The sequence below is a fragment of the Onychostruthus taczanowskii genome, unplaced genomic scaffold (assembly GCF_017590055.1).
Source record: "Onychostruthus taczanowskii isolate IOZ18803 unplaced genomic scaffold, ASM1759005v1 scaffold3, whole genome shotgun sequence".
NCBI lineage: Eukaryota > Metazoa > Chordata > Aves > Passeriformes > Passeridae > Onychostruthus > Onychostruthus taczanowskii.
In genome coordinates this window covers 6,053,404-6,077,377 of record NW_024500349.1, presented here as the reverse complement: position 1 = coordinate 6,077,377, position 23,974 = coordinate 6,053,404, and the positions used below count along the sequence as shown (strand labels likewise).

Genomic DNA, 23,974 nt, shown 5'->3' with positions numbered 1-23,974 from the left:
TTCTCAGAAGGCTAATTTATTACTTTATAATACTATATTATATTAAAGAATACTATACTAAACTATACTAAAGAATACAGAAAGGATCCTTAATAAAAGCTAAAAAGATAATAATGAAAATTCATGCCTCTTTCCAGAGTCTCGACACAGCTCGGCCATAATTGGCCACTGAGTAAAAACAATTCACACCAGAATCCAATGAAACAATCACCTGTGGGCAAACAATCTCCAAACACCTTCCACAAGTGAGCACAACACAGGAGAAGCAAATGAGATAAGAATTGTTTTCCTTTTCTCTGAGGCTTCTCAGCTTCCCAGAAGAAAAATCCTGGGCAAAGGGATTTTTCCAGAGAATGTGAATGCCACAAGCACTAAAAAAGGAAAGTGATTTAATTTAAGGTTACATCAGATGTAGATCTCACTACAGACACATTCTTTAATTTCAGTGAGTAATTTGCTTCTCCAAGTACTTGCTTCTCCAACATACCACAGGACCCATTCTCACCAATTCTTCTGTCACCAAGATATCATCTTAATAGTGTTTCATTGCCAGAATCTCTTGAGAGCTGGTTTTGTCTTTTTCTTTTGTAGAAGTAGGCTGCCATGCCAGCTCCAAAGACAGCTAAAACAGCCAAGAAAATGAGTGGCCAAACAGAAACTTGAACAGGTGGGTGGGTCTCCTCATTCTTTTCTTTGCCTGAAATGAATTCATGCAACTGTGAGAAACCATAGAAGTTTTTATTTCCACATACAACATGAAAAACATGAATGAGATGCCCTCTCCAGCCTGAACTTGAAGGCTGTAAAGCTGAGCCCTGAATTGTTGCTGATCAGTAGTCAGGTCGCTGTTCCTGAAGCTGATGTGGTTTTAGTGGATCTGGGGTACAGTAATGTACAATGGGTGCAAGGTATGCTTTAAGAATGTAATGAAAATGTATGCCTTAGATGGATATGGGATGCTCATTACTGGAAATTAGCTTTACAATATTTTGTGACATGATTTACAATAATATCTTTGTAAGAAACTTTCACATACATCTACATAGTTTCTAACAACCTATTAAAGCACTGTGTAGCTGCTCTCAAAGTTCTTCTCGAGTGTGGTCACTGCTGAGCTTGCCAGCTCAGGGTTAGCCCTGCAGCAGTCCCACAAGAACAGATGAGTGCTCCTGTGCCTGTGAAAGGCACCGTGGGGTCACCCCGAGTGATTGATAACTGTGCAACCCTCAGTAGGGCTTGTGCTCCAAAAGAGAGTGGTTTGGGAAAACTCATTTTAAGTTCTTCCTCTCTTTAGATTTTTCTTAATTTTCTTATGAAAGCTCTTACCTTTTTGCTTTGAAGGACTCCCATTCAGCTCAACTGCAATGAATTTCAGAGAGAAATCACATTACACTTTATTAGAATCTGTATGTTTGACTGTGCAAAAATAGTACGGGAACAAAACCCCATCAAGTTCTACCATTGCATTAGTAACATATATATCTACTATAAAAGGCTTGAGACAAAAGATACATTGAGACAAAGAATACATTGCCAAGCTTTCACCTTCCTACTTAGCATTACTTTATCCACTTTTGAAACTTTATATTGTTTTTATATTAATAACATTAAAATACTGATTCTTATGTTCATTCAAAACATCTTTTCTCATTTTTCCTGAAATATTAATTTTAATGTACTAAGAACATGATTTATCATTCTGGAGATTAGTTTTACATGGCATATTTTGGGAAGATCTGCATGTCTAGCTGCTACAAAGTTTTTGATTGCTAAATGTCTTCCCAAGAAAATGCCTGCTAAATCACATGACTAATCTTCCTATTCAACTCTGTGTGAGACAAAGAAAAATGAAAGACCTTTATAACATTGTTGTGTTGCTGTTGAAGAAGTGCAAAAAAAAAAAAGTTGGCACTCAGGAATGAAGAATTATAATTATACACATAGAATTAAAGAGTTCTAAATTATCATGAAAATATTTATTCTCTTGGTTCTTCTACATTAGTTTGCAAACACCCTTGATATCCAGAGGAGAATTTATAAAGGCAAAATGTAAAGTGAAAGCAATACAGAATGCAAAATTAATAGATAAATACAACAGTAATCCCTGCTAAGGCAGGAAATAGTACATATGGGAGCTCTGTATGACTCAATGGAGGAACTTTAGAGATTCCTTATTATTTTAGTACTATGTAGGATGGGATGTAATTTGGATGTTTTATTAAGTATTTAATAAGGGTTAATTGACTTACTGCCATGGGCATGTGCTGATTTAAGCACAGCAATTAACAGTGCACGGGAGATGACTATTTCTTGGTTACAGTGCAGCACCTTTTTCAATTAAAAACTACTTGAAAAATGAGTAAATGCTAACCCTAAATTTTCAGTTATTTTTTCACCACCTACCATGTCTTGAGATGTCTTTAACATTGAAACCAAATTTTTTCAACTTTTCATCTGAAAAATAGAATCTTAAAACTGGCTTTACAGCCAATCTTTTTTTTTTTCAACACAGGACAGAGATGCTACCCATGATTTACTGGGAACATGCACAATGCAAAAGCTGGAAAATTAAGCCTGATCCCGCAGCTACTACAAAAGGAAGTGCAAAGGTTTAATGATGGCTACCTACCACTTTTTTAAGTTAGATAGATTGACTTTTAACATCCAGGTTAGAAGAATAAAATGATGCTGCTTTCTTGCAGACATTTTCCTTTGTATCTCCACTTGGGAATAATGCATGTAGTGTTTTATCTCTGAAGCATTAGTCTGATATATACAGTACTGAGTGAAAGTTTCCAGAAATGCTGATGAGACAGCTTCTCTAATGACTTGAAGTTTACATTAAGAATGCAAGTATTTCTCATATCATTCATTATTGCAATACAAACAGGTGACCTTTTAGAATCCTTGAGGCATTACTGAATCAGGGCCAATATGAAGCCAGTTTGGTACCTTGGGAGTAATATATATTTTTGAGAACAACAAGCTGGAAGAGGAAGATTGATTATTCACACTGATTCCTCCTTGCAAGGGTATAATTGTTACAATAATCAGTTCTTGGAATAGTCATATCCTTGCACAGGTGTTTGACAGGTGCCATATCAACACCTGTGTTAGGTACTCAAACATTTCTGAAAGTTTCATTCTCGACCTAGGCTGTGCAGGATGTTACTGCATATCCATGTAGACAGTGATTTGGAGAGCTTGTAGCCTACAAAAAGAAGGCAGCTACAGATGGTTAGAGAAGTGGGATATGCCAAACCAAACTGCCAGGAATTACTTCCAGAGCTGTGGTGAAGGGCTGTAACAGTTCCTAGTGAACAGGTCAGTCCTATCACTCAGGGATGACACATTGAGGACTTACCTTTGGTTTTTTTGCAGATAAATCCTTTTTCAGCAGAGCAATCACTTTTGTCCCAGTAGCCAGATGGTGCAGTTATTTCCACACACTGATGCTCCACATCCAACTCTTTCTCCTCCCAGTTAACAAAGTCCAGGACAGCATTATCTAGCCACAACCACTGGCCTACAGAGCAACTCGCAGAGTAAAAAAAATTAAAACATATCTATTTCATTAATATTTTAACTCCTTAGCTCAGCAATTTACTTTTAATATCTCTAGTAAGCCACTGTTCATCAGAAACCCATGGGTTTTTTTTGTCAAGCACTGTCTCAATTTTCTTGTATTAGCAATGCACTTTTCCATTAAAAACTGAGATTTAGACATACCTTCTACATTCTGGTAAAGTCCTATCCAAAAGCCTCCTACTTTATTTCCAAGTGGTTGAATTTTATGAGTCAGAAAGTGAGATTCATCCGTGTTTTCTACTGAAACCAAGGTAGCTCCTGAAAGGCATTAATAAACAAATAACCATAACCCACATGACCAACCACTGCAATGACCTCCTTTTTAGTCTGTACAAGCAATAGCTCCTGTATTAATGCTGCTCTGTTGGTGTCTCCACTGCTTCTTGCAGAAGACAATGACCTGGAGGTACTTAGAGGCTGTGGCCCCCACTGCTGCCCCCAGGATGGTATCCCACAAGCCAGGACATAATGGTGAGCTCATACACAGGGAAGCTGTAGACCTGAGAGGACATTTCCATTGTGCCAGCCTTAGAACAGCTTAGTAGGTAAAACAAAATATATTTCTAACTTTTTTTTTAATCAATATCTTTTTAGTCGATAATGAAGGCTCTCACCTAAGCGAGCACACTCAAGGGAGGCCAGTGCCCAGGTTCTCCCAGCTGATGCTTCAAGGTAGTAGCAGTGATCATGGTAAGGGATCCAAGCTTGGAGTTCATCTTCTCCAGGACAGTCTCCAGGCGGCTCAGCAGGGTCAGTAGGAGCTAACTCTAAAGAAGCCATATGGTATGAAACTGGTATTGCATTGTGAGTCATCTCTGATTCTATGACATGTGTGTAAGTAGTGTGGGATTTCTCTCACCCAGCTTTATTTGTCTCAACATCTACTCATGACTATTCCCACATTCCCCCAACCCAGACAACAGGGAGAGCTAAGCAGCCAAAAGTGTTAAACATTTTATTTCTCAAATCACATTTCTCAGGACAAGGAATCAAATTGCAACCTGCAATATCTAACTAACTGCCTTGGCAGTACTGTGAGGAAAGCAAACCCTGAGGGATGATACAAATCTCAAATTTGCATTTTCACAACACAGAAAGCTGTTGTAGGCAAATGAATCACTAATGCCACAGTCCCATGATGTCTGGCTGCTTGGTCTCTTAATGTTGTCACTTTATAGAAAAGAAAGAAAAAAAAAAGCCATCAATGTAGCATGCCTCTGCCAAATCAGATTCTGTTTCTGCTCATGGCTGCAACTCCAATTCACTTTGATGAATCTTGCACTGCATAAGCAGACCAAATATATGCAACCTTAAAACATAAAAGAGGGAAAACAGCACGATTCTACAAAATCTAGATGCAACGGGCCTCTGCATATATCTGCAGAGTTAAAGTGACATTCACATTGCCAAGGCTTTTACAGTTTTAGCTCTAGCAATTGTGAATGGAAGTGAAACTCTTGGCTGTGTTTTGGCTCAGTGACACTCAAGTGTGACCTTCCCCAGCTGAAGTTCATACAGTCAGGGCACAAACCCAGCACATACTTATATTACACACAGACTCGTGTGGTTTATGGTCATGTTTTGTAAAGAGCAAGATAGACCTTGAAGATAGAGCTTCATCTTATGAAAACATGTTTTATCATGATAGCAGTGCAGCCATCTGGATTTGCACAAGAGCCTTTCCTGTGCCTAAATTCATACATCATCCAATAACAAATGTCCACATTCTGCTGGGATGTACATGCTACCCTGAAGCATAGTCCTCTGCAGGGGTAGCCCAGGGTAGAGCAGAGTCTCTAGGATTAGGCAGGCTCATGGAATTAGGCATGTGTCTTAAAAATTGTTAAATGCCTTTGCTTACCATCTGATATCATGCAAACTGAAAAGTAGCTTTCATTGCAAGATGTTGTTTTCCAAGTACCATCAAGATCAAGGTAAACACAAGCATTGTTGTCCTTTGGTTCCCCTGCTGCCCATTTTGTGTACCTGGTTTTCCAGTTATTGGTCCATTTATAATAGCCACCAGTCTGAAAACAAAGGAATACTGGTAATAGGTTTGGGTTTTTTTCCACATAAAAATTTCTGTCGCATAAATATAGTGTAAATATAATCATATGTCTATTTGATTTTTTGGGGGAAAAAAGGGCCATTTTTAAAAATCCCATTCACTATTCTAAGCAATGTCACCGGGCAATTTGAGTTACACAAGAACTACATATGAGCAGTGTTCAACACTGCATTGCTTTTGGGAGGGTTTTTCTGAAGTAACAAACTTTTACAACACGGCAAGAAAGTCAGATGGGGCCATATTGGGTCATTTAGTAAATCCTACATCAAGAGAAGCAATTACAGAGAATTTGTCCTCTCTGCTCTGCTTTATTTAAATTAAAACTTGGAGTTATTTGTGCATAGAGATTACTTGACATTAAACATTAAACAGTCAGCTTAAATCTTAAAATATCTCCCTAATACTCACAGTAACTTCTATTAATATATTAATAGCTCTAAGTACCCCCCTGTATAGCAGGGCATTTGACTTTCAGGGTGGCCAACAGTCACTTCACGACAGCTGCACTTTCTGACTCTCAGTCTGCAGCTTGACTTCTGCTACTGTTTCTAGAACTTTTGTTTTTCATCCTTTGCTTCTTGCATAATACTTTCTGTGATTCTTCACTCTGTTTGGTGTCAAGGATGAAAATTCTTGACTAGTTCTTACAGAACCCCTAGATTTTTGTGCATTTACACAGTGAAGCCATTCAGAATACAATTGTTCCAGTGTTCAAAACTGGTCATCCAGAGGACTATTAGAGCAGGAAAGTTCCCTGAGCACCTGCCCTTCCCATCTATCCAGCACTTACCATATTGCTGTTAAGACCAATCCATACAGGTTTTCCATATTTCAGCATCTGGATCCACAAGAATGAATGGATGTAGGCATCCAAGATGCTGGCAAGTTCTGCAGATTTGTCCTGGCAATTTCTTCTGGCCTCTTCCCATTGCATTTCAGATGAAATTATTGAATAGCTACTGTCACCATAATGAGTAAAGCCAGAGGCTGGATTTGTTGTTGGTAATTCAGGTTGTGAGGGAACTATGGAGGAAAAACTGAATGGATGAATTTACAACATATTGCTCCTCTGTAGCATGCAAGCTATAAAAATTGGTCAAAAGGTACTAGTCAATAAGTCAAAATCTTTTTTTAAGCCCATGAACAAAACAAAATCAGAAACCTATATAAAACCAAACCAAATAAAACCCCTCCAAACCCCAAAAAAGTGCCGAACATAACTTTCAAGACATGGAGCAAATTTGTCAATGTAATAAGATGAGTGAAATCCTGGATGCCCTGAAGTATACTTGCTACAGACTTGACTGGTTCAGACTAAGACTCCTAAATTGCATATTTCAGATTCTGTGCTTTATTTGACTAAATCTGAATATCTGAGTATACATTTATTTCTCATCACTGGTGGATAGAACTTAGGACAAGGCATTTAAGGTATTAACTGTTGTAATCTCTAGACTCAGCCTAAGACTTTGAGACCTGATGTTGTTTGATCACCACTCACTGTTCACTCCAACTTCTTGGCCTGTCTGTAAGGGCTGCCAGAATGTTGCCTGCATGTTTGAGTCAGGCAGTGTATATTTCCACCTTTGTGACTGTAGATGTATTCAGAAGAGCAGGAACTGGGATCAAGAAAATTAAAAATGCCTCCATAAAACTATATATTTGCTGTGTAGGGAGGGGATCTTCTTACAAGAATGTTAGCTGTGCTGAGTGAACAGGCTGCAGGAACTGACTGAAGTGAGGGATCAGGGAACAGTTTTTACTTTAATAAAGCTGGGGCAAAATTGTTTTGTTATCAGTGCTTCACCTTCTCTACTCCCGTTATATGCTTGGGCAGCTGTGATTTGTGTAATTAAAATTCTACAAGAGTAGAGTCAACATTCATTACTCATTTTGGTGTAAAAAGAAGATAACAATATTCTTCTACAATAAAGACACATCCAAGAAGCTGTGCATTTTGATTGACATTATATGGCATTCAGTAGAAATTGTGAGAGAGGATTAAATGCTCTGCTCAGATTCATCCAAGAGAATGGGAAGATCACTGCAAGAACATTATTTATGCTGCACTTAGACAGGATACCTAAAGCTCTTATACTTCATTGAGAAAAAAAGATATTTTTATTTATTATTCTTTAGTATTATTCATTATTAGGTACAAAATCCCAGTTAAGATAGTGGCTCCTCTCCAGCAATTTCTGTGGAACAATTTGTACTTTAAACATAGCACTGGCTTAACACTGATGGAGCTCTGAAAGCCTGAGAGTCAGAATAAGACTCAAAGCTGGAAGGAATCACATCAGGTTATATATTCATCTTATTTAACCAAGGTTTTCTTTCTCTTTAGGAGACTGGGTTGACAGAACTCACGTGAATTCATCTGGCACACGTAGCCTCTTTCGTTGTCACAGCTATCATCTCTCCACTGCCCATCTGACTTCCTGATGAAGACACAATCTGTCTGAAGGGGAGGGGAAGAGGCACAGCCATTACCAGAGGCAGTGGGGAGGGGGTGAGCTGAAGCTCCTGTACTGCTAGTGCAGGCCTATGGCAGAGAGGAGGGGAGCTCATTGAACACCTCTGTAATTAGTTCAAATTTCCTCGTTTTCTGCCAAGCAGCTTGACCTGGTATTTATTAGTGACCCCTTAAATTTGAACCAGGCTTCCACTGGTGCCAGTTAAGGTCTGAAAGAAGTCAATTAAAACTCATTTTACCAGTTTTATTAAGAACTCTCTAATGACTGTATAAATGACAAAGGTACCTATAATAAATCTTCTCTGTTCTGATTTACAGTTATGTAAATCTGTTTAAAATTTTTTTTATCAATGAGACCAACAATATAAGAACTACTGTTAAGAGCTCTAGTCTACACTAGTCTAACCAAAGCAGACTCTCTTTGAAGAAAGCAGATGCTGTTTGCTGGTTTTTTATAGTTATTATCAAGTTACCATTATCAGATGCAACAAAATATTTTCTCTTTACTTCCTTGTATTTACTTGCTCCAGTATTTCCTTCATGACTCCCCTGACTTCAAGATCGGCCATGGCAGTCTTTTGGCATGTCATCCAAGTTTCTCCTTTATGCTGATTTAAATAAATTTTAGTCATCAGCTAAAGTTGACTGATGGCAGATGTTAAAAATCTTGGGTGAATAACTGCCAATCATTTCCTCAGAAATTACCACCTTTTGGAAAAGAGCCTGAGTTTCTGCAGAGAAAGAGTAATTTCACTGAAGATATCAATTTGCACCATCAGAAATGAGTAAAGCAGCGTGGGAGCACATTAGCCAGAAGTGGGACACACACACAGCCAAATTATTTTTGCATCAAAAATCTTAATTTTGGTTTATCATACCTTGTCTTTGTTTGGTGTTGCAGCTCTAGTATTTGCATTAATGCAGTTTGGGGAGGAACTGATATAAGCTTCTCCAAGCTTCTTTTACAGAGCTGGTTATTTTGCAATAGCTCAGATGGAAGTTTTAAAATCCCTCTTCTACAGAACCTTTGCCAAACATTTGGCTGTATTTGGAATTATTACCAAATGATTTACTAAACCTCATTGTGCTTACAAAAGGGCTTGTTTCAGCATCCTATTATTGCTACTGTACTAACTTTTCTTTTAGGAAAATCAACTAGCTGCCCAAAGCATAGAAGTTACTTAAATTTTCTGTACCTCCAGAGCATCATCTGTCAATGTTTCATGCTCATAAAAGTCAAAGTAGCTTTGCTGCTTTTCTGGTGCACCATTAACCCAGTTGGTGTAGGAAACAGTGCTTCCATCTGTCCAAAGAAATGTGGACTCTCTGGTGATATCATTCATCCCAATCCAAACATTGGTTGTGGCATACTTCAAATTATAGAAAAGGAAAGCTGGAGAGAAGCAAAATTTTCTCATTAAGGAAAGCTCATTATGACTTGCCCAAAAGAGAGAAAATATGCAAAGGCCCAGAGTGGGGGACACAATAAAAGGATAACATTTTCCCCTACACAGCCTATCTGCCATTAATTAAATATTCAGATAAGCATCCCTTCCCCACTGTGTATGCACACATAGGGTTTCAGAAAGTCCTACTGCCAGTGAAAGAGACAGGAAATACAGATTCCTGTCAGTATGAGAGATCCGTGCAAACACCCTCAGAACAGACTGGAAGTTTCATGAAAACAAAGCAGCTGAAAGAACTAGAAATAAACTTCATTTTTTATCTGTAATAATTTTAGCTATTGCCTTGCAGTTTGAAGTTAAAATACACCATGGAGTGACTTGGCTAATAAGCAATTTTCATCAGGTAATCCCATATTTTATATTGGAGATTTCAACAGTTTGTTTAGTGAGAGATCAAGATTTTTTTTCTTTCAATACAGTCCATACATACCTTGTACTTGTTCATTTGGTATAGTAGCCAGGTTTCCTCCCAAATTGAAGCAAACATCTCGTGCAGCAAGCCATGTGAGATTTCTTGTTATATTGGAAGCAAATACTTTGAAACACTGGAAACAAATCAAGCACTTTTTCAAACTAGCAAAGACTGGAATTACTACATATGAATATTATCAATTATCTCTAAGATGTACTTTTCTGCAGAAAATAAATCAGGCCGAGAATGAGTGACAGAGCTCAGGAGTAGAAAGTCTGGATGTCTACCCAGGCATACACTTATCCCCCTCATTGTACAAGGTGTAATCTGGGAGTCTGGTATCAAATGAACTGATTGTAACGAGGTCAAGTACATGATCACTTTTCACATTTTCATCTCCCTTCTTCCTGAAGTAATAGAGGCATCATTTGAAACCAAGAAAATGTAGCTTTGGGTGACACAGTTGCAGGGAATTATCTCTACTGTGCTTTGTCCTCCTTCTGATGAGTGTGGTTACAACTGTTCATCCTGCCAAAGGGTGTGAAACATCCTTTGGCACATTGACCTAGCATTCTGAGGATGCAATAACAGCACAGTGTACATAAAATAGACAAAATATACTTTGGTAGATGAAGCTTCAACTCAGATTGGTACAAACTCTTGTCTTACAGCGATGAGGACTTCCAGACTCTGTCTGAATGCAAAGCTGTACTCAAAACAATTGTAGTTTGAAAATCTTTCTGAATTCAAAGCTTTGTGAACTCTTAAAGGCAGAAGGGATTGCTCGAATACATTCTTTTTAAACCTTTCCACCTTTTTTACAAGACTGACCATTACAAACTTGCATTTCTAAACAAAATAATGTACATGAAGAGAGAAGGAGAGGTTTTCTTAAACAGTAACAGTGTATTTTAAGCCTGCACAAAGTATGCTCTCTGAAATACACTCAGTGTACATGTGAAATACACTCAGTGTACTTTTACTGTACTTCTCTGCAAAGTTAGATGTCTAAGTCACCTCAAAAAAAGCCCAGCCATCCAGTCTGCCCATTTTGACTAATTAATTACTCTCCAGATTTTCTTTGTTTTCATAAAAATATGTGAGGTTTTCAGTATTTTCTCTTCAGTTCTACTGCTTTATACAATTTACTGAAGATGTTTGTTGACATACCTTGTTGTTAAAAAAAATCCAACTTTCTGGACATCCTCCAGGAGGCAATGGAGAAGGTAATGTTGCATTAATAGAACTATTATGCTTTTCACATACAAATTTATTGGCAGAACCACAGTTAATGTCATTCCACAAGCCTGGGGAAAAAAAAATTCAACATTACAGTATTTAATATTTAGTAATAATAATTTACCACCTTTTTTAAAAATAAACACAATTTTCTCTATTTTGTATTTCAGGCTATAGCTTGATCTGAAGGCAAAGTAACCTGGCACATTTAAGTAAACTCTAATAGTAAGAGTACTGTAGCCCCTTGTAGTTAATTTGAGGTCCCTGACCCATCTGCTCCTTGTTCAGGAATGTCTATACCTGTTCATTGGTTTTTGGGTTTTTTTGAGCTGTGGCATCATCACATTGCAGGCCACAGGGGAAATACACCAGTAAACAAATTTGAAAAAAAGAAAAGGATCAGAATGGATGAGATAAGAAATACCAGGTCAATCTAATGGCACAATAGATGTACAAACATACTGCATGGATCCCTTGTAAAACATAAGTTAAGAGATCAACACATATATACTAAATTCCCATTAGCCTCATTAAAGTTACAGAAATAGACCCAAAAGGAAGTAGAGGTCTAGGATTTGCAAGACATTTGCATTTCAGTGTACTTGTAAACATATCTTTGGACATTAGATGTATTTGTTTCTTTCCCCATTGACTTGTACCTTCAACTCCCGTTTCCTGCACCTGCTATAAATGTTTTCTTAAGTTCATGGTAGAGAAGATAGACTATTCAAATTTTTACTGAAAGAAGTAGTGAAAAACCCTGTAAAAAGGACAAAACCCAGAAGGAAACTCTGCTTTAAATTACTTATGGTACTGAAATCCCCCCATTCTAAGGGCATAGACTCTTCCATGGCTGCTGGTCCCATGACTGGGAGTTTCTGCATTGTGTTGGTTAGTTACTGGAAAGAAATTGCAGAAAACAGCTACCAAAGATTTTGTGACAGTTGCCAGCAGGTGTTTGACAGCATCAGTTATAATCCAAGCAGAGACAAATAAAATCTAATAGTTTTGTGTTGTCACTTACCATGCTCTGACAGCATAACCACACAATTTTCCTCATTATTTACAAAGTTGGGTTCATTAGGAGCCCAGGCCACATAGGTTACTGGAGTTCCATCCACCCAGCTTAAAGAAAAAAATGCACAAGTAGTTATTAATTAATACCTTCATTTGTGATGTGGTAGTCTTAATGAACACCTCATGAGTGAGAAGGTCTATGAGGATTCATGGAAACAGACAACAATGGGAGGGACTGTTAGAGATTTAACTTTGTTTACTTGATTATTCCAATTTGAAGAAATTTCTGTAAAATATTTCTGGTTGCAAATTAGAAAAAGCATACACTAAGCATATTTTCTGTTAATGGCCACAATTGTTTTGATAACATTTAATAAGAGAAATCAAAATCACTTATTCATAATACATACTACAGAAAGGATATTAAAATTTTATCTCAATAATTATTTTTATCTTAATAGTTATTGCATAATATAAATAATAACTATATAAATAAAATAATAATAACTATTTTATTCATGGGTAATGCTGTGCTTTTCAATCTGAGCATTTGTGGTGTTTTCATAGATGAAAACAAGAAATATTTCCAGAGAAATATTTTTCTCTGGATTTACCCTGCTCTATGGGGGAGTAGGGGGGAGTGTTCTATTTTTGTGTAAACTGAAGGACATTCTGTCAACTTTAAAACCATCCTTTCTAAAGTACCAAAGTTGAAACTTTTTCCTCAATGTTTACCTGCTTTTTACTTTAATATATTGCTATTGGAGGAAGAGGAGGTTTTCACCACATTTTAATCAGTATTTCAGAATATAGATCAATAAGCCTGAAGTGGGAAAAATTCAGCTGTATCATCTCTGTCTATATATCAGAGAACCCCTCTGATATATAGATAAAAAGCATAAGAAACCAAATCCTATGACATAGGGCATGTTTTAAGTGTACATGTGTATGTTTATAGGTAAAAAATTCAGCATAGGAAAGTATCACTCCAATTTATAGGACAAATCTCTGGAAGAAACTTGAGAAAGTGTGTATGAAGAGTAGAGCTGCCAAGATTTTCGTTGGCTCAGTGCTTACTCAAGATAACTTCTGGGGGTAACAATTGGACTTTAGAATATTCTAGGACTATTCCATTTTGCTTTGTATACGGTATGTGGAACAGCCTTCAGGCCTTCAAGAGACCATATTGAGTCTCTCCAGCTTCATAAAATATTCTATTTTTTTCTCTGTATTAGAACCTGCACTGATCATCTCAACTTACCTGAACTTTTTATCAAGGCTCACTCTTAGACCAATGAAGTATCCTATTGGCTCTCTCCCGTACCTCTCCTAAATCAGAAAGACACTACTTCAATTAAAAAAAGAAATCTTTGAAGCAAAACAAACAGAAATTGATACACCATTGATAAGGTCCACAGAGCAGCCACTGAAGTCCACAGCAGTAAAGCACCTGCTTGCAGTTAACCACTGCAACGTGTTTATATGCCCAGGCACAGAAGTCAGGTTTTCACCTGGGACATCAGAGCCAAGACCTGCAGCACTGAAGGGCCTTAGGATGGAGTAGAAAAGAAGCAGATTTTGAGTCAAAAACTGGTACTCCTTTTTTATTCTCCCTCAAAGACCAGCTACTTCCCAAGACAGCTGGTACTTTTCCACATCACTCTTCCTGTCAACTGCATCAGTGCAGCTGGCGTGGAGCAGGAGAAGCCAAATCCCATGGGATCAAATGGTGCCTTTGGGGATATTTCATTAGTGAAAATGCTGATGGCTCTGCTTCTGAGACAACTCAAGATTTACAAGCAGATTGTCAGAAGCGTTTCTAATTTAGGCTGTATGTTTATAATGACTCTTACATTTTCTTGTAGTGCTCTCTTTAGGAACCTTCTCTCACTGTTACTATTAACAACAACTAGGTCTGCAGAGTTCTTCCTGCAAAACTCTCGGGCTCTTTCCATGGAGACCTGTTCTTTGCTGATATAGTAGAGCTTATCTTCATATACGACCCATCCATCTGCAGTGGTTTTATATTCTGGAAGATAAATAAAGTATCCTTAAATTTTATATGTGTAGAACACAAAGTTTTTTTAGAATAACCATTTTATGAAAAAATTATTAATAATAAAAATATAGAAATAATTAATAGATACAAAGACCCACCACATGTGTCAATTGGTTCAGGTTTTAATGACACTCCTGCAAAAGAAGAAAATAGAAGGCATGATGCATCTCTTTAGAGTATGTTATGATGTAGCTTGTGACTGACTGCAAGAAGAGTGAGGAACAGAGCAGGATTCTGCGCCCCTTTGCCATTGTGGCAAGCAGGCTTAGCCACACAGTTCAGCTTCACATTGCTCAATATGCAAGGTCATCTACTTTAATTTTATATCATAAGCAGGGCTTCACTTCAGCAACGCCACAGCTTTGGCTGAATCACATTCCCGCAAAGAGCAAGGCAAGGGAAAATTGCTTTTCCAAGCCTGTAAGTCACAGCAGACTTATCTGAAACACTTTAAACTGTGGCATACAGCTCCTTTACTGATCCATAAGTAGATATTCCATAATTCACCTGGGGGTATTTTCACCATGAAGGAGAAATTTTCCACTAGATTTATTTTAGCTCTACCAAAAAAAACTCTCTGAGTAATATTCATAAACAAAAGGAAATATGATTTTATGTACACACACACACTCACACACGCACACACACACACACACACACACACATATATATATACATATAGGTGTAGATATAGATTATATAGGTATAGATATATAAAATAACTGTGAGTTGTTTCTGGTTGGGATAGAAAAATAAATAGCGCTGCTATGAACCATTGCTTTTCCAAAACCAGTTCCAAAATTCAGTTGAATCCTGAATAATTCTATAGGAGAACCTGAAGTGCCAACAAATCTGACAAATATATCATACTTGATTTTTAGCTTCACCTGTGTTAGTATAAATACCAGTATTGTAAGGAATACAATACTTGCCCTTGCAACTCCTTAACGCCAACATTACAAAAATGAAAGCAAAAGTTACTTAATATAAACAATTTTGTAATTTTGCAAATATATGGATTATTTATACACCTTTTTATGTAAAAAACCCTTCAATTAATTCATATAATTCATGACTGAAAAATCTCAGCCCATAATATGTTACTTAATGTTCTTGACATCCATTTGGAAAAAGTAGTCCTCCAAAATTTTGTCTCTTTCTTCAGTAACTTAACTTAGAAAGCAACTACTTTTTAAAGCTTTTTAATCTTCCTGCCAATAAAGAAGAAATCTACCTTGTTTTATTTGGCAAACCCAGTTATGCTGTACTTGACAGACCGAAAGAGACCATGGTTCAGAATATCCCGCACAATGGAACGAGCCACAAAACTGGAGTCGTCCTGAGCTCCTTGGACTATGATCCCAGTTTGTGTACCTAACCTATAGGAGAAATCAACTTTGTTACTCTTTTCATCTCTTTCAGTAGCCATACTTTCCACTGGAAAATGGAAACTAATTGCTTTTGTCTCAAATATTCTGGTTTTAGCTAAAAAGAGCTGGAAATGCAGGGAAAGATATAGGTAAGAGGATTTTACAGTGGGCCAATGGTGTCAGTGTTCAGACGTGGCTGTCTTGCCATGGAGGGCTTTTTTGTTTGTGCCCTGGGCCATAGACACAGACAGAAGAGAAACAGGCAAAGGAACTGTTTCTAATGAACTTTGCCTGGCTGTGAACTTTACCCACATATCACTCATGCTAATCATGTGCAGACAGGGTACTTTTCACTCCACATCTGAGCTGGTTCAAAATTACATTGTCCAGCATCTCTCTGGTGGCAGTGATCATGTTGTGCACCAATTCAGCATTACTTTTTCCCTTCCCTGTGGTTAATGAGGATGGGAGTGTGACTTTGGGCAGGGAAGTCATATCCTACAAATCTAGAGGAGGTACCTCTGAAGAAAGTGACATCCAAGTGGTGAGGGAAACACAGGTGATACAACCTACCTATTATTGCCAAGAATTCTTGATAACAACCCTTTCTGAAACTTTTTTGGAAAGTAACTTAAACAGGATAAGATAAAAGGTCTCTGCTTGTGTTAAAGAAAACCAAATACAGGGAGTAGTAGTCAATGGAGTTAATAAGGAGCAGAATCCTGCAGGAATGTTTTCCACAGCTGTTGATATTTGCATGGGTTCAAGAGATGACTGGATAAATTCCCAGAAATAAATAAATTAAAATTACAGATATGAGCTCCAGTTCTAAAAGACCCTGAGCCATCACTTACTGGGGGATCCAGGAGTATACTGGGAAACATGCTTGCTGTGTGATCAGCTTTTTAGTTGTTTATGTTTTTATGTTTTGACCTTAGGTATAAATATTATCATCTTGGAAGAGAAAATAAATTGAAGTGTTACACGGAAACCTACAGAATCTGATGAGATGCCAATAATTTCCATGTATTCAAATGTTTAGCTGTGATATTAGTCATGACAATACAGATTAGCATCTACATGATTTTTTTTTGTAGGATTGGTGGTTTCTTTAATGAGAATAACAGCAAAAAGCTGTTATCAAATCCCAAAAGATCTTAAGCAAACAAATATGATGAAAAATTAAGATACTCACTGGAGAGCCATCACTCCAGGCAAATCCTTCATCTGGATTCAATGAAAATATACCAAGCCAAACTATTTCAAACGAACAGCGAGCGGCTCTAAAAGAAAGTACAGGACAGAGCAGTGAGTAAACATCAGCACAAAAAAATCCAGAAATACATAACTGAACTTTCTAAAGCACATTGCAAAAGCAGTGAAGTTGCAAATTTCCCTATTACCTTTGGTGAAGTGCATACACTTATTCTTCACAGAAATGTGTAATATTTCTGTGGTTCAGTGTCAGCAGCTTGGTTATCAGACTTATTAATAGTATTGGTCATGTATTTCCCAAATGTACTATTCACTCAGGGAAAACCTTCACAGATTCAAAAAGTGGTTTCAGCACTGACCACTGAAAGGTTGATACAAACCTACTTCAACAGTAGATACATTGATCACATTTTCTACCCTTGTAGAAATACCGCTAATTTCATGTGTTTCTAAACTATATCTAGTAATCATGATACTGGTGGATGTTTTTAAAAGCTTTTCTTTTTAAAAACTCTTCTTCCTCTTTTTTTTCATGAAAAGGTTAAAATAGTACTGAACAGATAAATTTCAAAATATCACAGGTCTTTTGGTTTTTGACGAAACCACACATTTCAGAAATCATCTGGGATCATTCATAATAGTTTATATGAAAAGTTTTTGAATCAGGTAAGATAAACACACATCAAATACCAACCTCATTGCTTCGATTAGTAATGGCATTTCCTCCTTAGTGTTAATGGTGACCAGATCCCCTCCTATTTGTCTGCAAAAATCTCGAGCTTCAAACCATGATTTCTTTCTAATTTTTGATCTGCAAAAACACTATGAAGAAATCAATTTACAACATATTATATACATGTTACAATAATAAAAAAGTTAGCATCTTGCTTAAACATAAATGAGGTTTCATATGAGCCGAGTGAAGGTCCATAAGATAAATAACATTTCCCACTCTGTTCCTCGAATTTTTACACTAGGGTTGCCTACCTACTTAGCATAGTGGGAAAAAAAAATAAATAAAAAAAGGAATTCCTAGAAGGGAAAAGGGAATACAGCTCCCCAACTCCCATTAATTTGTTTTAACTGAAGAAGTGCACAAGCCAACATCCATATGAAGGGAAAGAAGAGTAGCTGTGGTTGAGAGGCAAAATGGTCTGGAATGAGTCTGAAGATTCAGGCAAAAGAACAACCTCATGGTAATTTACATCTCTCAGCATATGATGTCTAACTGGTTTAAGAGACAACAGTACAGATTTTACCAAAGTTAAATTATGGTTTGGGGATAAAGGAGGCCAAATAAATAGCAATTACCAAAAAAAAAAACAAGAGAGAAGGATTCATTAATTCAATAAAGTGATAAAAAAAATTAACACCTTGCACTTAACACATTTCAACTTTGCATCACCCCAAATCACTGTTTGCACATTACACTCATTTCTTGTTCAAACTCCTTTTTTATGCCTGCTCAGATACAGCTGGCTGTACTTCAAACACCAGTTTTCTGTAGCTTTGCATGGGAAACTCTCAAGTAAATGTCCTTCATTAATGCTGGTTTAATTAACCTTGCACACTACTTTTTATCTTTTTTTTTGTGGGGTAATGTGCTGATTTTAGCAAGGTCCAGTCTTAGGCATTGTGCTGCTGGAGGTTACACTTCACTGTTTCTCTGTTTGTTTCCTGAATTGCCACAAGTCTCAGGCAAACACCACATCTTTGCACAACAGACATAAAGAGCAGCGCCCACAAACCAGCTTTGCTGCTTCTGCTGATTAATATGGAATTTTGACATTTTCCTTTTAAAAATTTTAATATGGAGTTCTTTCTTTTCTTTTCTTTTCTTTTCTTTTCTTTTCTTTTCTTTTCTTTTCTTTTCTTTTCTTTTTCGCCTTGATATTTATGTTCCTCTTCTTCCATTTCCTGTTCCAGTTCCTTCAACCCCAAAGCACAAACTTCCTCATTTTCTTTCTTGTGCCCTTCTCCCCTCCCTTCCCTCCCTTCAACCTTATCTTTCTTCCTTAGTTTCTCCCCTCTCATGGATATTGTCCTTAGAAGAATTTAGTTTTTTGGTTTTTTTTTCTCTTTATTCCAATCTCAGATATTGCAAAATGAAGATGTCAGTTCCGTTTTTTTTCTTTTTTATTTTTTCCCCACCCAAGCTGCTTCTTTTAACTATTCAGGCACTTACTTTAAAACAAGAACTTCTGTGCTTGTTTGACACCCAGCCTTCAGGGCATGTGGGGACCAGAGTCGTAGTTGGAACAGGTGGAACTGTTGCACCCTTTGCCCACTGCTTGCAAATATATTTTTGCTTTGTCTCACAGTCAAGAACATCCCATAATCCAGCTGCAGTCCCTGTCTTCATGGCTACACATCCTGGATTATTTCCTTTACGAAGAAAGAAAACCAAAACAAACATGCTGGATATTTTCTAAAGTGTGAATTATTTAATTCTGCCAAAATCTGTCAATCAGTAGCTATTCACTTTTTGCTATGCAATAACATTTGAAAAGAAAATTTGTATTTTAGCTGGTGTTCATACCAGCAGAGTAGCATTTTCTGTTTGAGGAGGTCTTGATCAATATAGAATCCTACTTCTTTTTTTTTTTTCATTTTGAATATCCCGCATAATTAATTATTTGGGTAGAAAGTAGAGCGAGAGTTTTTACAGTGAAATCTTGTGTTTTCAAGTAACAATCTAATTTCTATTTATGTTGCGCCTGTTTTACATGAGATAACATTACCTTGGCCATGAGTGGTTTTTACATAGATGGCAGCAGCCCCACTGGTGCATACAGAGGGCAGGTGTGCAAACCTAGGCAGCTTCAGGGTGAAACTTATCCCATGATGTTTGCTGTGATTTTAGATTGTTCTCTCAGAGGGAAACAGAGCTGCCTACATCACACAAGATGCAGTCAAATCCCCAAAATGGGCTTCTTTGTGCTCTTAATTTCCTAAGTATTTTTAACATTTTGTTTGGGGATTTTTTTGTTGTTTCTTTTTTTTAACTTCTGTTGGGCACAGACCTGATGTCTTAATGCACTCATCTACTGTGGTGCCATGAGCTGAAATGAAATTCAGCTATAAATCCATCATTTTATGGCAATTCAATGCATGTGTTTTCTCCTAAGAACATCCTTTGCCTGCATCAAATGCACCTAATGTTTTACTGGTCATGCTCAGTCACTTATTCTCCTGATACTGTCCTGAGTTTTCTCACAAGAACATCTTTGCTATCAGAAATAATTTCCTCTCATCAGCAAATCTTGTCACTTCACTATTGCACATTTTCCATATGGTCTGCAAATACATTGAACAGCATGGGCTTTGGCACAGGTCATTATGGGGTTCTGTTGGTGAACACACTTCCCTAGTGAAAAATAGCCCCCATTAAAAAAATCCACCTTCAACTTTCAGTCAGTGGCTTTTTATCAATATTTTTATTAATGTAAGAGCTTTTCTGTGTTATATTAGATTAGCTGAAAGGCTTTTGGTAAATGAGATAGACCACACTTACTAGATTTCCCTCATTCATATGCTTTCACCTACTGTGTGGAGCTCTGAGAGATCTATAAGCATGACCTCCCTTTCCAGAAGTGATTTTATGTATCTTTCCCACTATAGCTTCTCTGTTACAGATTCAGTTAATTTACTAATGACTTATTAATCTATATTTCCCCATATCTCTCTGTAACCATTTTAAATGTTGGCACTAAATTTGTCTTTTAGCAAAGGTTAGATGTCAAGGCAGCTTTAGCAAGAAAGCTAAAGCTGAAGCTCTCTTTACACATTAAAGAGAAGCTTTTATTTCATGTAATTTAACAGTCCCTGGATACTTCTGCAGCCATGCTTAGTCCTGACTTCATGCCATCAATTTCCTCCATAATCTATTTTCTTGATATTTCAGCTTGAAATAGACTCTCCAAAGATACTCTCATGAAGAAACTTTCCAGCACAAAGTCCATTTTCTTCTCAGTGAACATAGATGCAAGGAAACAGATTTTTCTTTACTGTTCCAGCCTGATTGTTGAGGAGTTCATTTGCTGTGGGTAGTTTGGTTTGCCAAAGTCAAACCAAAGTCACAGTGTCAACTCAAGCTCTGGCTGGTGGGACCCAAGGCAAAGGGCTGACTGAACTGAACTGCTGCTGACACTTTGCATAGCAAAGGGCACAGGACAAGTGGTCCAGCCAGGTGACTGCACACCCAAAGGCTCAGCAGGGGCCAAGGACCCCAGACATCACTGCATTTAGATGTAAAACAGCCCAGGGTTTCCTTTGTTCATGGACCCTCCTTGGAGGCACCCAGCTCAAGGGGTTATTTTATTATTACACCATGACTGAATTATTTTAGGGATCAAAAAATCTGGGTTCAAGCTGTTAAGGAAACCTTGTCTGACTGTGCGAGTGTGGGGGTGTAGCAGGGAAGGATCTTGGTCCCAGCTCAGGAGGTGTGTGACTGCAGAGGGACACTTGGATGGTCAGAGAGGGAAAATTCCTTAACATGACCTCCGAGTGCTCTCCTCATGCTCTGATCATCTTCTGACAGCACAGACTCCTTGGCAAGCTTTCTTCTTATGGCATTTGCTAAGGTTTTATTAGTCTTTGTCTTTCAGAATTTTTTATTGTTTTTATTTTAAATTTTATAACCTCACTGAAGGTTTTTTTAAAAAGTCTTCAGACAAATAATCACTAAGAGGAGCATAGTATATCCCACAAAAAGCAGATTTCCTCATGGCATAATGAAATCTTATTTTCTGTACTCCTGTACAGTATGAACCCATCAATGCAGTTTTTTTAGTATCACACATAAAAATAATAATGCCACAGTGATTTTTGATACTTTGAGTTTGTAATTCTAACTTAAAATTCATATTTGTTTCAACCTCTTCTCCCAGGCTAGCTTTTTCAATAGAGGGACAAGCATGAAATAGTCTTACGACCCATTTGTAACTCCTTTTATCTCCCTGTGAAGATGGCCCAAAAGTTAATCTTATGGGTAAATATATCAGATGTCCTAATATAAAAGCGCAGTTTAAAACTTTCCCTTTGAAATTAGAATATGGGATATGAAAAGTGCCAGTACTTATAAAACATACCAAAAGTTTAAAACAAAAAATTCAGAGGACATTACCCACGCAACCTAACCCCTATTACACACATTGTGAGAGAGCAGCCACCATCCCTCATCCCAGCACCTACCAGGCATTCCTGCATCCCAGTGCGTGAAGGAGACAGCTTCACCACTGGCCCAGCGGAAGATGCCTTGATCCTGCACATCAGAGAGGCCAAGCCAGAAATATTTCTCAGGCCTCAGCCCAACAAGGCTAGTCAGATAGGCTTGTTCATACCTGGAAAAGACATCATCAAGATGCAAGTGAAAACAAAGGCGTTTACCCAAATCCTGTCAGTCTCATGTAATGATGGAATTTTTTCTCTTATTCCTTGCCTCAGGCTGGGGAGAAGACCCCACATAGGATTCAGATTCCATATGAATGACAAAAAAAGCAAGACTTTTTGTTATTCAACTAGAGACCTCATCTGTCTCTTAACCATTTTGCTGCTTGGTGTTGTGTTAGCTTTTCTAGGAATATTTCATAAGATACAGTCTTTAGATATTTAAAAGCAAAGAAAAAGTCATTATCGTACCTACTTTCAACTGTGGCTAAGTAACCTTCTTCTCCTTCACAAGTGGTGTTTGCTTCTGAAAATGTTGCTGGAACATGTCCAATAAAATAGCAGTAGGTCCCATATCTTCTCCAGCCCTGTAACATGATTTTAGGATTTTCATACAAATTTTAAATAATTTTGGTATCATGTATTAAGTGAAATATGACATTTAAAAATTAATAAAACATAATCATCATGAATATTATTAATTAGAAACTTTTTGCAGTGAAATTACAGATTTCTCCTAAGTGGTTTCTGTAAATGGGTTTTTAAAATTTAGAGTAACTGAGAGAGAGGGAGAAACTTCATAATAAATAAAACAAAAAACCCTTCCACGTAAATAATACAAATAATTCAAATAATTCTAATTGATTCTCAATGTACATATTTCATCTGAGAAACTGACATTCCATTCCCACATACTTACTTTTTTGCAACCTGCAAGGCTACTTTCTTTTTCTCTAGCTGTTTGTGATATAGCTTTTCTTTTACAAATGTAGCCAGCCTTCTTCTCACAGACATGGTCTGCCCAATAGCCATTCTGTGTCAGGAAAAAGTTTGAAACAAAAAGAAGATAAAGATGAATAATCTAAAGGAGATAAATAATGTCTTTCTTTATAAGGAAAATTGTTTTCTTTCTCCTTTATTTTTAAATGGAATATTTTTCATTATCCAATTTTCCTACATGATCTCAAAACCAAATCTGCTCACATTCTGTGAAATAGTGGACTGGGCTATAGCAGCATAGCCTCAGCTGGCTGTGATAAGAAGGAAGGAAGGTGCATGGAGCTGCTCCCTGACCTGTTGTACTGGGTCCTGCACAGGCAGTTGTGCTGTAGGATGGCAAATAAGCAGGCAAAGAGAAGTCAGCAAGAATCAGACATCCCCATATACCATCACTACCACCAGATGAAAAGGAGAGAATGTACTCAAAATACCTTCAGATACCTGTTTTGTAGCATCCTAATAATTTCATTTGTGACTTTCAGATGTGCTTAAAGAGAAAATTTCACTAGTTATGCAGTAATGTGTTTGTTTGTTTTAAAGGTCACATTCAATCTCATTCCCAATCTCATGCAATTCAATCCCTACATCTCTTTTTTTTTCTGGCCTTAGCCATTTGCTGAAATAACATAGCATGTTATTCTTTTATTAAATAGTTATTTTTGGTATGGAAGTACAATATGTATTGAGTAATGTCACCTGGCCCTTGATCAGGACACAGTCTTCTGGCCTGTTGTTTGTAGTGGATGGCTCTCCCAGGTGCCATTTTGTGTATGTCACTGGGATACCATCACTCCACTCAAAATACATTTGAACCTTACGGTCATTCAGCCCAATCCACAGCTTGTCTGTTGGCTCTGAAGATGGAAACAGAGATAAAACCTCTTTTGGCACGC

The 23,974-nt window shown here is 37.4% G+C and overlaps 1 protein-coding gene across 2 annotated transcripts in view; it reads right to left on the bottom strand.

The window, feature by feature from the left end:
• LOC121338196 (macrophage mannose receptor 1-like) overlaps positions 1–23,974 on the bottom strand; it is a 33,269-nt gene continuing 9,295 nt past the window's right edge. For both annotated transcript variants that reach the window (XM_041408913.1, XM_041408914.1), the window contains exons 8-30: positions 23,778–23,935; positions 23,002–23,115; positions 22,554–22,669; positions 22,107–22,255; positions 19,096–19,295; positions 17,605–17,732; positions 16,891–16,978; positions 15,560–15,704; positions 14,424–14,459; positions 14,120–14,295; positions 13,528–13,595; positions 12,274–12,374; positions 11,181–11,317; positions 10,029–10,143; positions 9,329–9,525; positions 8,027–8,117; positions 6,447–6,679; positions 5,450–5,615; positions 4,203–4,355; positions 3,730–3,846; positions 3,365–3,526; positions 1,327–1,359; positions 1–697 (exon numbers count right to left, since the gene is read on the bottom strand). In XM_041408913.1, the coding sequence (XP_041264847.1) occupies positions 528–697; positions 1,327–1,359; positions 3,365–3,526; positions 3,730–3,846; positions 4,203–4,355; positions 5,450–5,615; positions 6,447–6,679; positions 8,027–8,117; positions 9,329–9,525; positions 10,029–10,143; positions 11,181–11,317; positions 12,274–12,374; positions 13,528–13,595; positions 14,120–14,295; positions 14,424–14,459; positions 15,560–15,704; positions 16,891–16,978; positions 17,605–17,732; positions 19,096–19,295; positions 22,107–22,255; positions 22,554–22,669; positions 23,002–23,115; positions 23,778–23,935 (3,053 nt within the window). In that variant the 3' untranslated portion in view covers positions 1–527. The remainder of the gene's footprint in view (positions 698–1,326; positions 1,360–3,364; positions 3,527–3,729; positions 3,847–4,202; positions 4,356–5,449; positions 5,616–6,446; positions 6,680–8,026; positions 8,118–9,328; positions 9,526–10,028; positions 10,144–11,180; positions 11,318–12,273; positions 12,375–13,527; positions 13,596–14,119; positions 14,296–14,423; positions 14,460–15,559; positions 15,705–16,890; positions 16,979–17,604; positions 17,733–19,095; positions 19,296–22,106; positions 22,256–22,553; positions 22,670–23,001; positions 23,116–23,777; positions 23,936–23,974) is intronic.